At 39.8% G+C, this 19,294-nt stretch overlaps 1 protein-coding gene and 1 non-coding gene across 3 annotated transcripts; both read left to right on the top strand.

The window, feature by feature from the left end:
* The first annotated feature begins 7,483 nt into the window (after positions 1 to 7,483).
* Positions 7,484 to 16,415, top strand: gars1 (glycyl-tRNA synthetase 1). Of its 2 annotated transcripts, XM_038728661.1 has the most exons (17): positions 7,485 to 7,763; positions 8,149 to 8,250; positions 8,566 to 8,668; positions 8,777 to 8,918; positions 9,303 to 9,391; positions 10,047 to 10,123; positions 10,236 to 10,381; positions 10,477 to 10,626; positions 10,712 to 10,874; positions 11,222 to 11,386; positions 11,471 to 11,578; positions 11,705 to 11,850; positions 11,943 to 12,028; positions 12,908 to 13,017; positions 13,752 to 13,845; positions 13,952 to 14,142; positions 15,916 to 16,415. In XM_038728661.1, the coding sequence occupies exons 1-17, from the start codon at positions 7,515 to 7,517 to the stop codon at positions 16,039 to 16,041; spliced, it is 2,247 nt and encodes a 748-aa protein (XP_038584589.1). In that variant the 5' UTR covers positions 7,485 to 7,514; the 3' UTR covers positions 16,042 to 16,415. The 2 variants fall into 2 exon arrangements, with proteins under 2 accessions (XP_038584596.1, XP_038584589.1); XM_038728668.1 differs by lacking the exons at positions 13,752 to 13,845; positions 13,952 to 14,142; positions 15,916 to 16,415 and adding an exon at positions 13,263 to 13,482 and having other exon boundaries at positions 7,484 to 7,763.
* LOC119915898 lies at positions 9,082 to 9,216 on the top strand. The gene has a single exon (XR_005447030.1). It is a non-coding gene; the product is annotated as a small nucleolar RNA SNORA84 (small nucleolar RNA).
* Positions 16,416 to 19,294: the final 2,879 nt, after the last annotated feature.

Here is a 19,294-nt window from a genome sequence, read left to right as displayed (position 1 = left end):
ACACGCAGCTTAAAGGCTACAATAAGCTCAGGACAGATTTGCAGAAAGTCGTTTCACATTTGCTTGAGAATGTGTTAACAGATGCTCCCAGATAGAGAAGATTGGGTTGTAGAAATACTGAGGTCAAGAGTCCACCAGCCCCTCCCACCCTAAAATTAAAAAGCGTAAAATATTATTTTCTGTTCTATATAGCTAAACTATATTTTGGGTACACTGTTAGACATTTCTGTAATTTCTACAGTTATTAACCACATAACACCCAGTATAATTATATCCTCTTTCCAGTAAATAACTGTAATTTCCATTGCATGGGAATTTTAGGTGACGTCAGACACCATATACAGCGGTTTACTGTAATTAAAAAATCTGATGTATCAAATTTTAAAATTACAGTGAACCACTGTATATGGTTACAGTAACATCCTTGTTACTGTATTTTCCCTAACTGCCGTTTTGGCAATAGTTTTATCTTTCTATCTATCTCGTTATTGTCTGTGCACTCAAACTGGTAACTTAACGTTAACTTTGTCAAAGTGAACAGAGTTGATGTTTAATTTTACAGAAGACTCTTTGAGTTTTAAAATCAAATGTATTATGTCAAGAGCAATGTTTAGCTCACATCAATAGCTTAGCTTATAACTAACATAGGCCTATTATAAATATGCAGTACATCTTACAACTAACATAAAAGGCAATATGTTACATGTTCATGTTTTATTGTAGTGTGACCCCATAGAATATTAAACAAATTAAAATATCTCATTATTCTCTAGAAGAAAATTAGCGTTAAGTAGTTTTCCTTACATTAGTTGCAGTGGCACAGTTTCTGGGCAAAAGCCACAGAAAAATGACAAATTTTTGCAGTAAATACTAACTTTACATAAGAATGGAAAATATTTGTTGTTGTAAAAGAAATTTTCTCTTCCCTAAAGATTCTTTATGAGGATAAATCTAGGTGATGGAACCAAATGCACCGCAAAAACTGGAGTGAGTCCTAGGACAGGAGAAATGGTGAAGCGGAAGATGGCAGTCATCAACAACAGTGTCATATTTTGTCCACCAGCTAACAGAGTTTGAGTGGAAGAACTTCGATTAGGTGAGACACTTTTCTCAACAGCATATGTACACTATACACAGTACAGTTGCCTGTTTATTAGGGACACCCGCCCTGCAATTCATTTTTCTTTCACAAAGGCTACAATATTCAGTTTTTATTGATTTTAGAGTTTTAGAGTAAAGCTGATTGCACTGTGATCATTTTGCAAGATGTGATATTGATATATTTGATCAACTCTATCAATGTAAAAAAATTCTTTACCTACAGGAGAGCCTTCCATCCCTGAACAAGCTGTGAACAACAGACTTCTTGCCAGAAAAGGTCGGTTTAGATAACCAAATGTGAAGCGATGAAAGCGTGTGGTTTGTACTGAGTTACATGATTGGTACACCCCAGAGAATATTTCTTTTTATATGTACTTAAAGATTTAGTCATTTGACATGGATATTTCACTCCTATTCAGACAATGTTTAGTATTTTGTACCTAAAAAGCACACTATCTATTGTTACTATTTCCTATGTTAATGTGTGATTATTTGTAAAACAGCATTCAGCAGATGAGTATTTTCTTTGCGTTCTTCTGTTGTTGGTAAATATACAGTTCTGTATCCCGTCCAGATACTTTGTTCTGCACAGTACTTTCTGCATTGTGTTTTGACAGTAACATTGAATACACTTATAATTAAGGTAAGGTTTATACATGTAATTTAATTTATTATTATTATTATTGTTATTTTAAATGAATTTCTGAAAATAACATTTCTTGTAAAGTGCATTAAGTATGACAAATGTTTAAATAAAGAATTTGAAATTTTATAATTACTCTGTCTGTCTGGGTTAAATCATTAGTACGTGTGTAGGTTTAAAAAATAATGCATGCATGAATGAATAAAAAAATAATATAAATAATCTACAAAAAATGCGATTACAGTAGTGTAACTGTAGTTTTTTTTTTACAGTAACAGTAACTGTACAGTAACTGAATTACATAAAATAAAAGTGAAAAACGGTTATAGTATTGTAAAACAGTTATAGTACTGTAAATCTGAATTACTGTGACTACTGTGACAGTAACTTACTGGCAACACTGTTGCCAGTAAAAACCCTTTGAAATGTGTAACAGTGTACATTGGGTAAATCCTGTTGTGTTAATAAATGCTTCTGGCCAACTGAAGGATTTTGACAAAAACAAAAGAAAAAAGAAATGTGAAGCCACTTCAAAAACTCAATATGTAAAATTCAAACCCCTAAAATTCTCTTAATCAATACTGTATATGTGACATTGGGATCCTCCATGTTAGCTACAGCCCTGCACAACACCTTTAAAAGCAACTCTATCCAACGTGTGTTTTTGTAGGTTTTTTTATATATTTGTGTTGTATATTTGTATAAACACAAGGCCATGACTCAGTTTTGCATTTTCATAACACTGTGGGACTCAGAGACTTGTGCTATCACAAGATTTGTCCTTTTTGCACTTTAATTTATCATTAAGGAGGATTATTGTAAAAACCATTTAGACAATAATTTATAAGAGAATAAGAAACCCACAGGAGCATTTATTAATGAATTACCATCAACCTGGAAGCCCAAAACGTGGCTTCTAACCTACCTATAAAGAATTAGTAAATTTCTGAGTAACCATTAATAAAGCTATTACTTCTTTTTAACAAACCATTTACAAAGGGTACGTTTAGAAAGTGATAACATCTTTTTAAAAACAGAACGATCAAAATCTGTTTCTTCTGAATGCTTGATCCTACATTTCCCATAATGCAATTCTAGAGCTTTTGTCAAAACCTTCCTGATAAATGACCACGTCGTTCAAACTCCATTATTTTTAAGTTAAAAATAAATACTCTCCAAGCCCAAGCTGAGATAACCCTGATGACATCACTATGACATCATCAGGGTTATTTTTATCAGACTTGACAAAGCTCCTCCAGAGCCACAGAAGACTTTACACAGCTGTTTTCACAGGCGGATAGTTTCCCCCCATGATGTATAACCTGACCTTTACAGCATGTGTAAAATCAGGGAATTGCCCCTTCAATCTGTTGTTTGCACCACGTAGTCTATTCCCCATCTCTTGAAATGATATCCACCTGTGCACCAGAGACCTACCACCCTCCACATGCACTGATAAACAAACGTTATTAATGCTATTTCAGCCTCAGTGGACCATAGAATAACAACAAGGGAGATAAAGTGGTTTTCTGGTCCGTTGCCAGCAGTCATGTCTCTAAGTGTTCGTCCCTCTTCACCTTCGCTGTCACTTTAATGGAGATGAGGCTCACACAGCCCTGAATGACCCCACCTGAGAGACAAGTGTATGACGGCATATGGACAGGAGGAAAACCACAGTAAGTGCAGGCTGTCATCTGTTGATGCTGCTCATAATTAGTGTGTAATCTCCCAGCCGACATGATACTCTCAATGTGGGTCAGAGCTTCTGTCCTGATGTTTACAATAATGTATGTGTACAACTGACACCACAGCACAGGTGTCTAAGCCACTTTGCACAATCACAGTCACTTTCCAGCACTTGACAGGACGTTCTCAGGTTACTCTATATGTGAAGACTGCATGGCCACTTGAAATCTGATGACACAGAGCCTGCATGGAAGCTTGGTTACTTTACATAGACAAGATGAATAATTCCTCAGCTATAATCAATATGTTTATGTTAACGATGGCTCACATGACTTTGTATGTAAAGGGTATCTCTCACTTTGACAACCTCAAAGAGAATAATCAGTCAACTCTGCAGTTCCACTGGAGCTTTTTGTAACAGCTTCCAGCTCATTGTTTTGGATTTCGGGCTTGTAGCTTTACTTTACCTCTCGTAGCATTGTTTTTGGCTGCAGCAGGCATATTTTTTTCACCAAAAAGGACTAAAAAACAACTGTATACTACCAGCCGCGTACCAAACAGCATATAAAGCTAGCAACTAGCTGGTGAACACAGTGGAGCATTTAGCAACTGAAGAGCCAGAGTTTTCACTCAGGAGTTGGTGGCGACCAAAACAGAGCTAGAAGTAGAGTGAGTATTGGACTCATCAGGTGGCCTGAAACAGGATTTCAAATAAATGCTAATGTTGCTTCGTGTCTGCTAGATGTGTATGTAGTCAAGTGTTTGCCAACAAGTTTACAACAACAGGTCACATCAACCTAAAAGGTGTTATATCAGTTTAGTGTCCACAGCTTGTTTCAGAGCTAAGTGTCCTTCGGGAGGCTCTTATTAATGGCTTATAACTGATCTGTAAAGTACTGGTAAATGCATTAATGAAGTCATTAGTTACCACACTTTATAAAGCATGACTTATTAGAAAGTGGTACCACAATGCAACCAATCTCTGAGTTTGTTGATCTCTGAAGGCTGGTTATATATTAAGAACATTCACTTTAATGAAACCCTGAAGTAAGAGGCAACAACAATCAGAATGAATGGTTGCCGTCTGCATGTTAGACTGAGCACAGCACTTAAGAGCTTACTGGGGACACAGATAATCGCTCTTAGAAAAATCACAGCTGCAGGGCACAAACATTTCCTCAACATTCCCTCAACCTTGTTGGTAAAGGGAGTGGTGAGTGCCAAAGGGATAAAGAAAGATCCACACATGGTGGACCAACACTACCATAAAACATGAGATTAAACACTGGACAATTCACTTCTTAATCATTGACATCAAACATTGCTGGCCTCTGACATTTCTCACTCCAAGGGAACTGAGTGGCACGGCCCTTGGGCGACGCATTTCTGTGGATGAATAATTAAAATAAGTATGATATTAACTTTGATAAGACTCAGATGATCTTTTTCACTGCCTTCAAATACATCTGGTGTGCTGTCATACTGCGGGGTCCTTGAATGTTTTATGAACGTGGGTGTAGTTCAGTAAGTAACTGGAACCATATAATCCTCTCCCTCTCTCTGCTTGGGCCTCTTTCACGTTGTTTCCTCAAGATGTGGAGACTTCGAGGTTCCACCCCACATAAACAATGACATGGTGAGGCGTGTACAGGGACTCAGTTTAGCACAGGAATGGAAGATTCCAGACGTCTCACAAAGCAAAGCAGTGTGTGTGCGTGCGTGTGTTTTGAGCTTTAGTACCTGGATACATATTAAAGGACAGAAACAATAAAAGATTTTTAAAGGAAAAGAAACATTAAAATAGTGAATGTAGAATTTACTTATGTAGAAACAAAATAATTACTTGGCCTGTGGTGCCACCTTGTGGATTAGGTCTAAAATGGCTAGAACCTATATTCATGTAACCTTTATTTGTTTGATTGTCATGTAGAAAGATTATGCAACATATATTCTGTGTATTTTATTCAGTAGTATATACCTAATATGAACGGTCAAAACGGTTAAAATTCAACATTTAATGTCATCACCATAATGTTGTATGAGACACCCTCATACAGGCATTTTATGTTTGACATTAAAAAAGGAGGAGAAGAGGACTAGCTGCATGCCTTTTTCCTGCTGCTTAGGGTTCCACTGATTTCCCTTTTCCATTCTATGTTATTTTCTATTTGATTGCGGAGCTTGATCAAACAGTGGCTGACTGCTCTGTTTTTACTTTATAGTTAGACAAAGAACATGGTGTTTCTGAATCCAGCCATCTTTACTGTAGAATAAAAGGTCAGAAAAGGTGTAACCCAGATTTTGAATATAATATTTAAGTCGTACAATGAAAAGCACAGGCTTAAATAACTAAATGAATGACGGCTTGATTTCATTTAGGTGCTTCAGATCCAAGGTCCTGCATGCTGGCTCACTGTCATGACTTACTTGAACAGGTGAATAGATCAGAGCCATCATCAGTGTTAACACCTGTGCTTTTCCTGCTATGACCAATAAAAACGTCTGCCGTAAGAAAGGCCCATTCGATGAGTGGAATTTGCCACAGAACAAGTGAAACCGATCAAGTCAACAATCCAAGGTGACCACCTGAGCTTAAGGTTGTTCACTGTCTCGCAGCACACAAGCAAACTCCAACATGCTCACTTTGACAGCGCAACTGACTGAAAAGACATTGAGATGCCAGCCATCGTTGATCGAATGTCAGGAAATCTTTCTATCAGTGAGAGTTATTAAAATGATTGAAACGGTTAAGGTCACATCTTGTCATTCCTCTGCAAAATCAGGACAGATTTTAATAAGGCTGAGATGATGAGATTTGAGCCCTGGGGATACATGAAATGTCTGGGATTTATCTTGTGGGAGATACGATCAACTCTTTACAAAAAGGCAATTCTGGCGAAGGAGTCAGGCAGAGCAGATTTCATAGGAGAAATTAGTATTGGGGATTCAGTGATGTCTGAGGGTTGACGTGAGGTTCGTATTAAATCTGCTTGTGCTCTCTTTTGTTCTCTTAAATTCCATAATCACAAGACTCTGGAGGAACAAAGAGGATCTGACTCCTCATCCTTTATTCCTCGACTACTGAACTGAAGGACAATACTTAGATTTCTGAGCTGTTGCTGCTTTGAAAATGAAATTTCAAACAAAGTGAATATATGCTTATATTAAAAATTATTATTTTTTCACTGATGAATCAAACAGATAAACACTAGGTATAGGTGATGATGGATTTGTCCAAATCACAGAAAAGAACACACCACAATCACCTTGAAACAGAAAGTAACACCACAACAATAACATTAAATGTACCATGTACCTTGTACATCTAAAGAATGTAGGCTAGCTGTATTACTATTGACATTTCAGTTTTGTGATCTTTAAAATCTGCATGTGCATATTCTACCAGCAAAGAAAAACAACTACAAAAAAAAAAAAATAGAAAAATGAAAAATAAGGAGTGATAAAATTAGAAACCGGGTCTAAGTCAAATTATGAAATAATAAGTAAAATTTAGAAGATAGAAAATCATATGGCCAAGTGAAAATCCCTAAGTCATCCTTAATTATTATTTTTTTTTAACAATGGGGCTTTGTATAATTATGAGATAATAATTTTTTTGCCAGAATTACAAGATAGTAAGTCAAAATATGTCAAAATTATGAGATGATAACTTGTAATTTTAAGTGTGTAAATGAAAACTGTTAGATAATAACACGTAAGTTCGAGTGATAAGATGAAAAAGATGGTGAGTCAAACAATGTGCCTTGTTGTGATTAGACCTGCTCTTTTATGAAAAGCGCTATAAGATAACTGTTGCTGTGATTTGGCGCTATATAAATAAAATTGAATTGAATTGATTTTAACCTACATGTACCATTTTGTCATTCATAAACTTGATTTATTATTTCCAAATAAATTGCCTACAGAAATACAATTTTAATATATACAATTGTGTTTGACGAATCTGCCGGTCCATCACCGTGTGCCTGTGCCTGTGCCGTAGCGAAAGTGCTGGCGCGTGTCGGAAGCAGCGTTTACTCGCGGCCAGAGATTTCATCATTCTCCGCTCGCATTTCGGCGGTCCATGCTTCGTAGCGCAGCATCAGCACTGCTGAGGTCCAGCACTGAGGTTTCCCTCTTCTCTCCGGTGTTCGCGGTCCGGTTTGTTCGGCAGTCGCTCCGCTACTCGCCCAGAAAGAGGCCGTTTTCAACGTCGGTCTGCTTGTGTAAGAAGAAGAAGAAAAGCCTGTGGCTGCAGCTGGCGGAAGGACAAACCATGGACGGCAACGTTGAAGAAATCCTCGCCCCTTTGAGGCTTGCAGTCAAAGAGCAGGTACCACATAGTATGTCACAGTCTCAGCTGATATGGAGCAAGTCGACTTGTTTTGGATTAGATGTGTTTCTGTTGCTTCAGACTCGGGCACAGCTCGCGAGGCTAACCGGCTAACATGACCGGCTGCTCACGAAGCTGTCAATAAAAGAGGACAGCCATTGCTTGTTAGCTAGCTGCTAACGCTAGCTGGCAGGCATGTCTGCGCCCTTTGCCACGTTTCATTGTGCTGCAGCAGCAGACATTTGTGAGCAGGGTGGGGTTAAGAGAAGAAGCCAAGTTAATCCAGCTAACAAAAAAAACATTGGTGTTGTAAACGCGCCCAGACTTGAGTTGAGTCGAAGTTGTAGCTGACCCTGGGGTTTTATTGAACATCTCTCTGTTTTAGGGGGAACTTGTGCGTCAGATGAAGCAGGATGGGGCTCCGGATGTGGATGTCACTAAAGCTGTGGCTGAACTGAAAGCGAGGAAGAGAACTCTGGAAGCCAAGGTGAGTGAAGTGTATCTGTGGATTTAAATGCATCTGATGTGTGTTTGGTGACTCAGAAACCTGACAAATCCTCTGCACCCTCTTGCAGTGTTAGCGTTTAGTCACATCCACCCACGTCATCTTAAATAATCCCAAGATGCGGTTTTTATTTAGCTAGTAAATGAACCATTGAGCCTCGATTTTGTTATATAAGACTCTTTCAAGAGATTATAGTATTTCAATGCTGAGATATTCCAAACTTCATCATGGTCATCCAACTCTGCTCAGTTTGTAACTTCACAGCATTGTGGTCAGTAAATATAACTCTCATTGCAGGAACTGTCATTACAACCCAAAGATGACATTGTTGACAGAACCAAGATGGAGGACACCCTCAAGAGGCGATTCTTTTACGACCAGGCCTTTGCCATCTATGGAGGTAAGACTGAAACAGCAAATGTTAAGAAAATAAATGTTTGGGTTGGTGCATGAATCACCGCGCACACAGTCTTTAAGCGCTCTGTTACCATGCAGTAATGCTCCCCAGGTGTGAGCGGCCTGTACGACTTCGGCCCTGTGGGCTGTGCCCTGAAGAACAACATCCTACAGACCTGGAGGCAGCACTTCATCCAGGAGGAGCAGATCCTAGAGATCGACTGCACCATGCTGACCCCCGAGCCCGTCCTCAAGTAAGTGCCCTGTAATGTTTTTCTCTGCTGATTTAAGTTTTTCTTTTTGTCACCATAAGATTTGTAAGGAATATCTTGTCTTCTGTGGGCATTTTTAAACAGTTTTTGTTAATTGTTTACGTGTATTTAATCGATGGTAATTAAAGAAGCTGCTGAAGAAAGTGCCTGGTGGTTCCTAGAGTCGGCTCCGAAGTGCTGAACTGTGGGTTTTTGTTAACAGGCACATATTGATTCTGCAATTCTATGCATGGAAGCTGCCACTATAGCAGCCTTCCATAGCCCGGTTGCAGATACATTGTTTTGATGGAATAAAAACATTAATAACACTTCCTTTTAACGCCTCTTGACAGATGAGATGTTTTGTTTCCTTTTTTTATTACTTAGGACATCAGGACATGTGGACAAATTTGCTGACTACATGGTGAAAGATGTAAAGAACGGTGAATGCTTTAGGGCTGACCACCTCCTCAAAGGTAAGCCTTTTGTACATCTGCCCGTTTGTCTTTGAGGATATTTAGAGACTCGCCTTCCACTGCTGTGTAAACTAAAGATTAGTCATCCTAAAAGCACCTCCAGCAGAGGCCTTCACAAGTTTTTCATCTGTATTATTCATGGGATTCTGCAGAGGAAATGGAGTACACAGTCCAAACTTGTGTTGTCAGTGGCTGCTGCTGCTGGTTGGCCCGGCTCTGAGTATCACTGTTGTGCCTGAGGGAGAATGGAAGTGGCTGGACCAGCAGAAATCACACAGGGCTTTCACAGCAATACAAGCTGCTGGGATGACAGAGGCTGGGGCTGTGCCAGAAAGCTGGGGGGTAATTTGAGCTATAAGGAGAACATGTCAGTTCCTGAAAGACTTGGAGACTAATTGGCTCAGATGCCAATAAAGAAAAATGCCATAATGAAACTTGAAATGTTAAGTCACAACTGAATGTCAAGTAAAATGAGATACCAAGTGACATCTCACGCCTTCTCTAAAACAGTGTGTATGTCATCATGCTGCTTTTGTTTAGAATATTTTCTCTGCAGGTAGAATAAAATGAAATGTCAAAAATTGATAATGTTTTCTCTTTTATTTGACTCTTTGGTCCATCCCGTATTATCACAGCTGTTTTTGTGTTCTTGCAGCCCATCTCCAGAAGCTTATGTCTGATAAGAAGTGTGCAGCTGAAAAAAAGGCTGAGATGGAGGAAGTCATCACTCAGGTCAGTGTTAATTGGGACAGAAACATCTATGGAGGAAGTTTTTAGAAAAGCTGTTACTGACAGGGTTTTAAACGTTTCACTTAGCTTGTTTTTTCTCCTATAATATTTTCAGATGGACAATTACACCCAGCAGGAGCTGACCGATCTCTTTGTGAAATACAACGTCAAATCCCCCACCACAGGAAACGACCTCACACCTCCCATCTCCTTCAACCTTATGTTTCAGACGTCCATTGGCCCAGGGGGGAACATGCCAGGGTAAAATGAAACGTAACACTGAGGAGCCCCATTTATTTATTTATTTTTGACAAATTTGTATCGTTGTTTCATTGCTTTAATCAATCATTTTTCAGCTATCTGAGGCCTGAAACAGCTCAGGGAATCTTCCTCAACTTCAAGCGTCTATTGGAGTTTAACCAGGGAAAACTGCCCTTTGCTGCTGCTCAGATCGGAAACTCCTTCAGGAACGAGATCTCTCCTCGCTCTGGACTCATTCGTGTTAGGTGAGAGATTCCCATTGTGTGTCGAGGATTTGGCGTCTGTACTTGTAGAGGTGTGGCTCCTGACTTTAAACACATTTCCACGCAGGGAGTTCACCATGGCTGAGATTGAGCACTTTGTGGACCCAAAGGAGAAGGTCCATCCTAAATTCTCCAATGTAGCTGACCTGGAGATCATGTTGTACTCCTCCAAGGCCCAGACCAGCGGCCAGTCTGCACATGTCATGAAGCTGGGGGACGCTGTGGAGCAGGTGGGAATCACTACAACAACTTTGATATTTGAACTAAGTCGATTTCATTATGTTTAGCTACAGGAAAAGGGCTGGGTCATTTTGACACTAACATATTTACCAAATTCTTTGCTATCTATACATCAGTACAGTAGTAAAATCTTAAAGACGACTGTGCAGTTTCATTATGAGTAATGTGGATATGTAACCAAGCTCAATCATTTCATTTTGCACAGTAACATAAGCTCAGAAAATTGTTTCTTAACAGTAATTTTGCTTTTGAGAGCAGAAAATTGCACATTTTATACAATATCATGACTTTCAAAAACTGATCTTCCCAGTTGATTCTTACCTTCTGTCTCATTTAGGGAGTGATCAATAACTCCGTCCTGGGATATTTCATCGGGAGGATCTACCTCTACCTTACTAAAGTTGGTGTCGCCAAAGACAAGCTGCGTTTCCGACAGCACATGGACAACGAGATGGCTCACTACGCCTGTGACTGCTGGGACGCTGAAACCAAAACCTCCTATGTATGTTCATTTCTGTTTTTTCCCCTCGCGGCTTATCGAGTAGTCCACATGCTGTTGCTCAAAGTAAATTTATAACCCTTGCAGGGCTGGATCGAAATTGTGGGGTGTGCTGACCGGTCTTGCTACGATCTAAAATGCCACGCACGAGCCACTAAGGTCCCCCTGGTTGCGGAAAAGCCTCTAAAAGAACCCATATCCTTTAAACTGTAGCACCACTCGCTGCAAAAGAAAAATAAAACTCTTTGTTCCATCAAACAACAAAGAAAAGGTTAAGCTCCCAGATGAGTTCCTCAGTTGTTCTCCTTAACTTATCCACACAAAGTTGTAAATGTTGTCCAGTTTGAGCCCAATAAAGGAGCCATTGGGAAGGCCTACAAGAAGGATGCTAAGATTGCCATGGAGTATCTGTCTGTGTGTGACGAATGCTTCATAACAGAACAGGAGCAGCTGCTGAATGAGGCCGGGTGAGCACTGTTAACCCGGTTGTACAGTATGGATGACTGATGAAAGGTTTCCAGCACAGTTGGTGTCTTTATTAATGTATTTTACTCTACAGAGAGTTCACCATCGAGACAGAAGGCAAGTCGTTCAAACTCACAAAGGACATGGTCAGTGTGAAGCGATTCCAGAAGACTCTGCATGGTGAGATTCGCTCATGAGAGATGTGATTTATTTATTTTTATTGTTTCATGTTTCTTTGTTTGCAAATCATAAATAAATCATGACATATGAAGATGACGTGGGGTATTAGGAGTAGAGGTTGCGTTAGATGGAACAGGGTCGAAGAATTCCGTCATCTACTATTACCCGTCTTTTCATTTTTATTTGTTAATGATACTGAGACGGGGCTTTTCCTGCATATAGAATTACGTGGCGGCCTCCTCCTGTCACATTTCGTCCCACCTTCAGCTCCTAACAAGTCTGTCTTCATGGTAAACACAATTTTCTAGCAAGCGTTGCACTTTGTTGACTTGTGTCATTTGTAACTGCAGTTGCACATCACGCTGATGTGGAGACGCTATATTGTAATCCACATAGCGCCCCGGGAAAGATGCTGATGGAACCCATTTAAAACCACTTGATCACAATAACTTTTAATGTACAGAACTTAAAGATTTTGCAGTTTTTTAGTGCACAGAGAGAAAAGATAAATGGACACATTTCATGTCATCACATTAAGCAGATGAATGATTTTTACCTCCTTGCTGCCACCTGCTTCCCCTGCAACATTAAATGCTGCTGGCTGACAAACGTCATCAGTATTACTTACTAATCAAAATTATTGGGCTTTCTAAAGAAACCTCAGACACTCAGCTGCTGTGACATTTTGCAAAAACTAGGCTATGTAGTAATATAGCCTGCCAATGTGATGGCTAAAGCTAAACAGCTAATTAATATTCACACTCGCCAACCATTGGACAGGGAGTCTACATGTGGTTATATGAAAATGTGATTCTATTTTACAAAGTTGACGGGGAATATTTGGTTAACAAGTTTCCCGTGTGTCTCTGTCTTCCACAGTGGAGGAAGTTGTTCCCAATGTTATCGAGCCCTCCTTTGGCATTGGTAGGATCATGTACACCATCTTTGAGCACACATTCCATGTCAGAGAAGGTGACGAGCAAAGAACAGTAAGTCTGGATGCCAAAAACGACCATTTTAATGGTTGTTTTAAATTGTTTTCATTCAAGAGCTTGTTTGCTTCATTACTGTAATATAAAAGCTCTTCCATATCAAACATAATGCATTTAATTCCTTATCATTTGAATACATTGAGACATAACTCAGGTGGAGGATTAGCTTTAAAGAACATTGTGTTGAGACATTGTTCAGATTTGAGCAGAATGTGCTTTGTGTTTACTATGTTCCTTTATAGGTTGGGATGCAATTCTGGAGAAATCTAATACCTTGACAGATATGACAAAGACACAGCTAGTAATGTAACTAGCGTCAGCTAAGTTGTGGGTTAGCAAACTGTTGCTACAGTTGCTGACAGTAGCAGAGCAGCACAGCAGCTCCACACATTGATACTCACAACGCCCCTGCTAGCTAACATCACAACAACAGCATGTCTTGGCAAACTACAAAGTAAGCTGAATGTCTGTGGGCAAGTCATGTAACGTTACCTGACACACATCATGGCTGAAATAGTGTTGTGTGGCTCAGTGTGAGACATTTATTTATTTTTTTTCTTTTCTTCACATTTACAGAGCCAGGGCTGTGTATAAACACTAGGTATTTTTAAACGCACACAGAACGGACTTTTTTTGTGTGAAAAGTCATTAATGTCACCACTATATGCTATTGTTTCATTTTGTAGTGTTTGCTGGTTGCCTGTAATGATTTGTGTTTCTTTTTTCTACAGTACTTTAGCTTCCCTGCTACAGTAGCTCCATACAAATGCTCCGTCCTGCCTCTGAGCCAAAACCAGGAATTCATGCCCTTCGTGAGGGAATTATGTAAGTCCCCACATAATGATAACGTACATCTTCCAGGGAAAACAACATGTTCTCTGTTGTTGCTGTCTTTTTGTTTTTAACAGTCTTTTTTTTTTCTCCCTTTTAGCTGAGGCGATGACCAAAAATGGTGTTTCTCACAAGGTGGATGACTCTGCAGGATCCATCGGCAGGCGCTATGCCAGGACGGATGAGATCGGAGTGGCGTTTGGTATCACCATTGACTTCGATACCGTGAACAAGACGCCTCACACAGCCACTCTGAGAGACCGCGACTCAATGAGGCAGATCAGGGCCGAGGTACAGCACATGTTCCCTTGTTGTTGTTTGGTTTGTTTTCGGGTACATCACATACCCTTACCTAAATCGACCATTCCTCAGTAGCACTTCACTGTATGGACTTCACTTTTGCATGTGAAGCAGGCAAATTATATGAATACAGTGTTTCTCTGAGGACAGAGTTGTAGAAGCAGAGGTTAAGTGACTTTTTTTTTTGTGTGCGCTCGCAAAGTGCACCCTGCTTTATATCTGCATATAAAACTCCATTATAACATCATATGTTGCAAACAAATTTTGGTCTCAGAAATTGTTTCAGCAGCTGTGCTGTTGTGTCTATGAGCATGCGATAGTTTGCATCTACTTTGCTAACCTCAACTCCTACATTGTTACAATCATTCTTTCTTTTCCAACTAACCAACCAACTAGGCTCTTCTGTGTCACGTGCATGCTAGTTGTGTGGGTAGAGAGACAGTACAGTACCAGAAATGGTACACAAAACACAACAAATTGACATAACAAATTCATAAAATAGAAAACCTAAACCACCTAACCCAACTAAAATAATTCAGCACTAAACAACAGTAAAAGCAGTAGCAGCAAAATCAATTTGAAGTTGGCATTCTTCAGCTTGAAACTTCACTGTTGGCTGTTGTATTCGGCTAAGGCAGAAAGGACTGTTTATTGTGGTTGCTGTGTTCTCCAGTGTTTGCTTTTCTAAGCGAAAAATGTTGCTGCTGGTGAGCATCAGGAGGTCGGTGAAATGTGTCATGCCTGCGTAGAAGCCTGTCAATCATTTATTTTTCTACCTGTGATTGGCTGTGAGAGTTAAGAAGGGCCGCAGTTGTTGTTTTCTCTTGCTAGCGCGCGCGTGTGTGTGGGGGCCTCAGGACAGAGAGGGTGAAGAACGAGGGATGTGACCTGGTGTTGCCTGCCTGCGGTTGATGGCGTACAATACATCAGTTAAATACTGAATCTCTGTATCAGTATATTAGAAAGGTTGCATGTTTTGGACTATATGGAAAATCATTTCTATATACCCTGGTATGCTGTAATATTGTAACATTGTTGTCATTGATAATGAATCTGCCGCTGCTAACTGAATATAGGAGAAACACTGAATATGGTAAACTGTTGGATGCTTTCGCAATTGCCACTTTAAGCAGTAAAAATCACCATAGATACCTCGCTTTTTTTCTTGTGTATAAAAAAAACAAACTAACTATATAGCTACAAAATCCTTTTGGGCCATAATAAATGAAGCGAACGGTTTACTGTATGCACATGATCTTTCCTCCATCTGTTGTAATGCAAACCCTCCAAAGGAGGGCACAAACAAAAGTGGAGCGGAAACATCAAGGGGATATTATGAGATTGAGCCTAACATCGGGACACATTTCAGCTGTGTTTTTCAGTAGTCCGTTTCTCTCACATCTGATGGCACAGATACACTTTGATTCAAATCAATATATCTGTGTACACATGCCGCATAACGGCTCACATTTCATGCACACAACCACTAGACATGGATGTGAAATGAAGAAGCACTACACAGTGTAGCAGATGTGTTTTCCCCTTAAGGCCCACCCTAGGTGTTGACCTTATTTGTGTGTTTGTTACTTCTCCTTACAGGATAATTCAGTTTGCTCACACATTTTCCCTTCTTGATGGTTATACTGTTGAAAAATGAATGGCATTCTTTCCTAAGGAGCTTGACACTGCTTCAAAAAATAAATGTTTCAGCTGTGAATACACACCATATAACAATCAAGTAAACATTTTCATCTCTCTTCACAGGTCAGCGAGTTGCCTGTCATTGTTCGGGATTTGGCCAACGGCACTTTAAGCTGGGCAGAAGTGGAGAGCAAGTACCCCATCTTTGAAGGACAAGAGACCAGCAAGAAGGACACAATTGAAGAGTAAAACTCACTCGTCTGCCAGTCACTCCATGAAAATCCACAGACTTGCTGCATATGCATCACCAGGAAGAATATTTGCAACTGTATTGTGATAAGCTATGGTGGTGCACCGAGCCCTCCTTGTGTTCTAAACCACTGCAATCACTAAAATGTCACGTATTCATCATATCTAACAGTTGTGGAAAGCTTGCACAGGACTGTTGTTTCTTTGAGCAACTTTTGATCCATGTATGACCATATGTCGATATGTTTTAAAAGGGAGAAATTGTAATCAGGTTGTTGTCAGTGGAAGGAGGCTTCCACCATTCCAGGTTTCAGGCAGATTGAGATATTTAACAATTTCAATAAAAACAGCCAGCACTTAACTGGACCCAGGCATGCTACTGTAATGTTTTCTATCAAGTTGCCAAAGCTTCACAGACTGAGTGATGTGCAGCCACCAATGTCCGGTGGTCCCTGTCACGGTGGTCACTACAATAATGAGACTAACAGGTCACAAACAGAGGGAACCAGCAGACTCCCATCAGCTTAGGCTCAGAAACAAAAAACAAAAAAACATTCCGGTTTCCAGCACCACCAGGAAAATGAGATTGGATTAGGGGCTTTGAAACATAACTGCTGGCATGAATGGTAATTTAAACATTTAAAGGCAAACTGGAGTCAAATCCTAAATTGTTCATTTAGTCATAACATTTGGGGAATGTCTGCAGCTACATCATATATAAGATGGCATAAATGTCCATGTAGGGTTACAGTATAGCAGCCCCTTTTCTGTTCAGTATTTATTCTGAGCACCAGATGGGTCATCATTACTGGGAAGACCTAAGAGGAACCCCCCCTAGCAAGACAGTAGTAGTACTAGCTGGATAGCCCTCTATCAAAATGTGGGAATTCTGCCTTCAACACCATCTAATGAAATAATATGTGCCTTCAAGTGACTCCTTTCTTTCAATTATTTTGGGCTTTTCAAGCCTTTACTACAGGTTCATTGTTTGATTACGAGAGTCAGAATCAAGGGCGTGTGTTTCCTTTAAACACTTTATTCCCTGTATTCTGGTGAATTTTTTCTGCATCAATGTATGGTGGAAATGTCATTTATATATGAGAAATCAAATTCAGCTGACACGTTACTATAATAGAATATAATGCAGTAAGGCTCTCAGGCATTCTGTGTTACTTTCAAATATATATTGTCCAGTAGATCAACACTTCCCTGCTGAGTCCCTCCTCTTTTGTGCCTGAAGAAAAGTGAGGAGTTGAATCCGGAGCAAATTCAGGAGAAGCGCACGGCGGGGAGCTATTTTTTATTTTCGTGTCAAGATGGAACAAGTACCCGCGCCTTTCAGGAGGCTGTGAGGGAACAGGTGAGATATTCTGTCAGGTTCCACAACTTTTGGACATTGTCGAATTTACAGCATGCAGTATCCGTTGAGAACTTAACGGACAAGTGTTGATTGGAAATCTGGTTACATAGCTTCAAAATAATGGTAAAAAGGGGCAAGATCAAGTCAGATCAGGCCCAGAATATCACCCTATTTCAATTTAAACATAAATCCTACAGAATTAAGACTTTGCCACTGAAATCTCCTCCAGGATAAGTAAATGTTTGTAAGCAAATACCTATTTTTCTGGCCTGTTCTTATCCAAAATCTGACCAGCTCTGTCTTGTTCCATAATATGGGAACACAATTTGCGCTGATTTATAAGATGTTTTGGTTGGAAGATTTCATGGAGGTGTAAAAGAAAAAACCAAGTATTCTTAAAATTTAGAATTTTTAAAAGTAAGTGGGCAAGTTGGATTGTTTTGCTAAGACTCAACACACACACACACACACACACACACACACACTATACACAAGCTATAAATCAGTCTTTTTTTCTTTTTTTTTTAAGGTAGTTTTGGCACAATCTGGTTTATGACTGGATCAGAAAGGCAAGCAGTAGTGGTGGATTTTCAGAGGATCAAGATGAGGATCTTGAAGGAAAGACATGACCTACATAAAAAAACAATTGAGTTTAAGAGAGATCATTCTTAAATTTAATGCAGGATGTGAAATATTGTCTGTGAGCCCAATTGCCTTAAGTAACATTTTAAGGAAAGCAAATAGCTAAACAGAGAAACAAGATGCTTAAACTACAAACAGTGGTAAAAAAAAAAAAAATACTTAAAGGAGGAATGCTAACATGAATTGGACTGGATGAAAGCATTTAGAAACAGTTAAAATTCCATACAAAGAGTCCATTAGTGTTACTGGATTTTCAAAAGTAAAGTTCTTTCGGTACATGAGCTTTAATGTAAGAGCGTGTTCCTCCTCCCTCGCAGGCCACACTGCTAGTGGGTGCAAGGGAAAGCAGAGATGTTGCAGAGGAAATGAAACCGCAGCCTGTGCAGGATGTACAGTGGGTACGGAAAGTATTCAGACCCCTTTAAATTTTTCACTCTTTGTTTCATTGCAGCCATTTTCCAAAAATCTAAAAAGTTCATTTTATTTCTCAGTAATGTACACTCAGCACCCCATCTTGACAGAAAAAAACAGAAATGTAGAAATTTTTGCAAATTTATTAAAAAGAAAAACTGAAATATCACATGGTCATAAGTATTCAGACCCTTTGCCGTGACACTCATATTTAACTCAGGTGCTGTCTATTTCTTCTGATCATCCTTGAGATGGTTCTACACCTTCATTTGAGTCCAGCTGTGTTTGATTATACTGATTGGACTTGATTAGGAAAGCCACACACCTGTCTATATAAGACCTTACAGCTCACAGTGCATGTCAGAGCAAATGAGAATCATGAGGTCAAAGGAACTGCCTGAAGAGCTCAGAGACAGAATTGTGGCAAGGCACAGATCTGGCCAAGGAAGAAAAAAAATTTCTGCTGCACTTAAGGTTCCTAAGAGCACAGTGGCCTCCATAATCCTCAAATGGAAGACGTTTGGGACGACCAGAACCCTTCCTAGAGCTGGCCGTCCGGCCAAACTGAGCTATCGGGGGAGAAGAGCCTTGGTGAGAGAGGTAAAGAAGAACCCAAAGGTCACTGTGGCTGAGCTCCAGAGATGCAGTCGGGAGATGGGAGAAAGTTGTAGTAAGTCAACCATCACTGCAGCAATCCACCAGTCGGGGCTTTATGGCAGAGTGGCCCGACGGAAGCCTCTCCTCAGTGCAAGACACATGAAAGCCCGCATGGAGTTTGCTAAAAAACACCTGAAGGACTCCAAGATGGTGATAAATAAGATCCTCTGGTCTGATGAGACC

This window comes from Micropterus salmoides, unplaced genomic scaffold (genome assembly GCF_014851395.1).
Source record: "Micropterus salmoides isolate LMB-PRFRI ecotype aquatic unplaced genomic scaffold, ASM1485139v1 Ms_hic_scaffold_1, whole genome shotgun sequence".
NCBI classification, from domain to species: Eukaryota; Metazoa; Chordata; class Actinopteri; order Centrarchiformes; family Centrarchidae; genus Micropterus; species Micropterus salmoides.
Note: the sequence above shows the minus strand (reverse complement) of the source record. Positions and strands in the feature narration are given on the sequence as shown.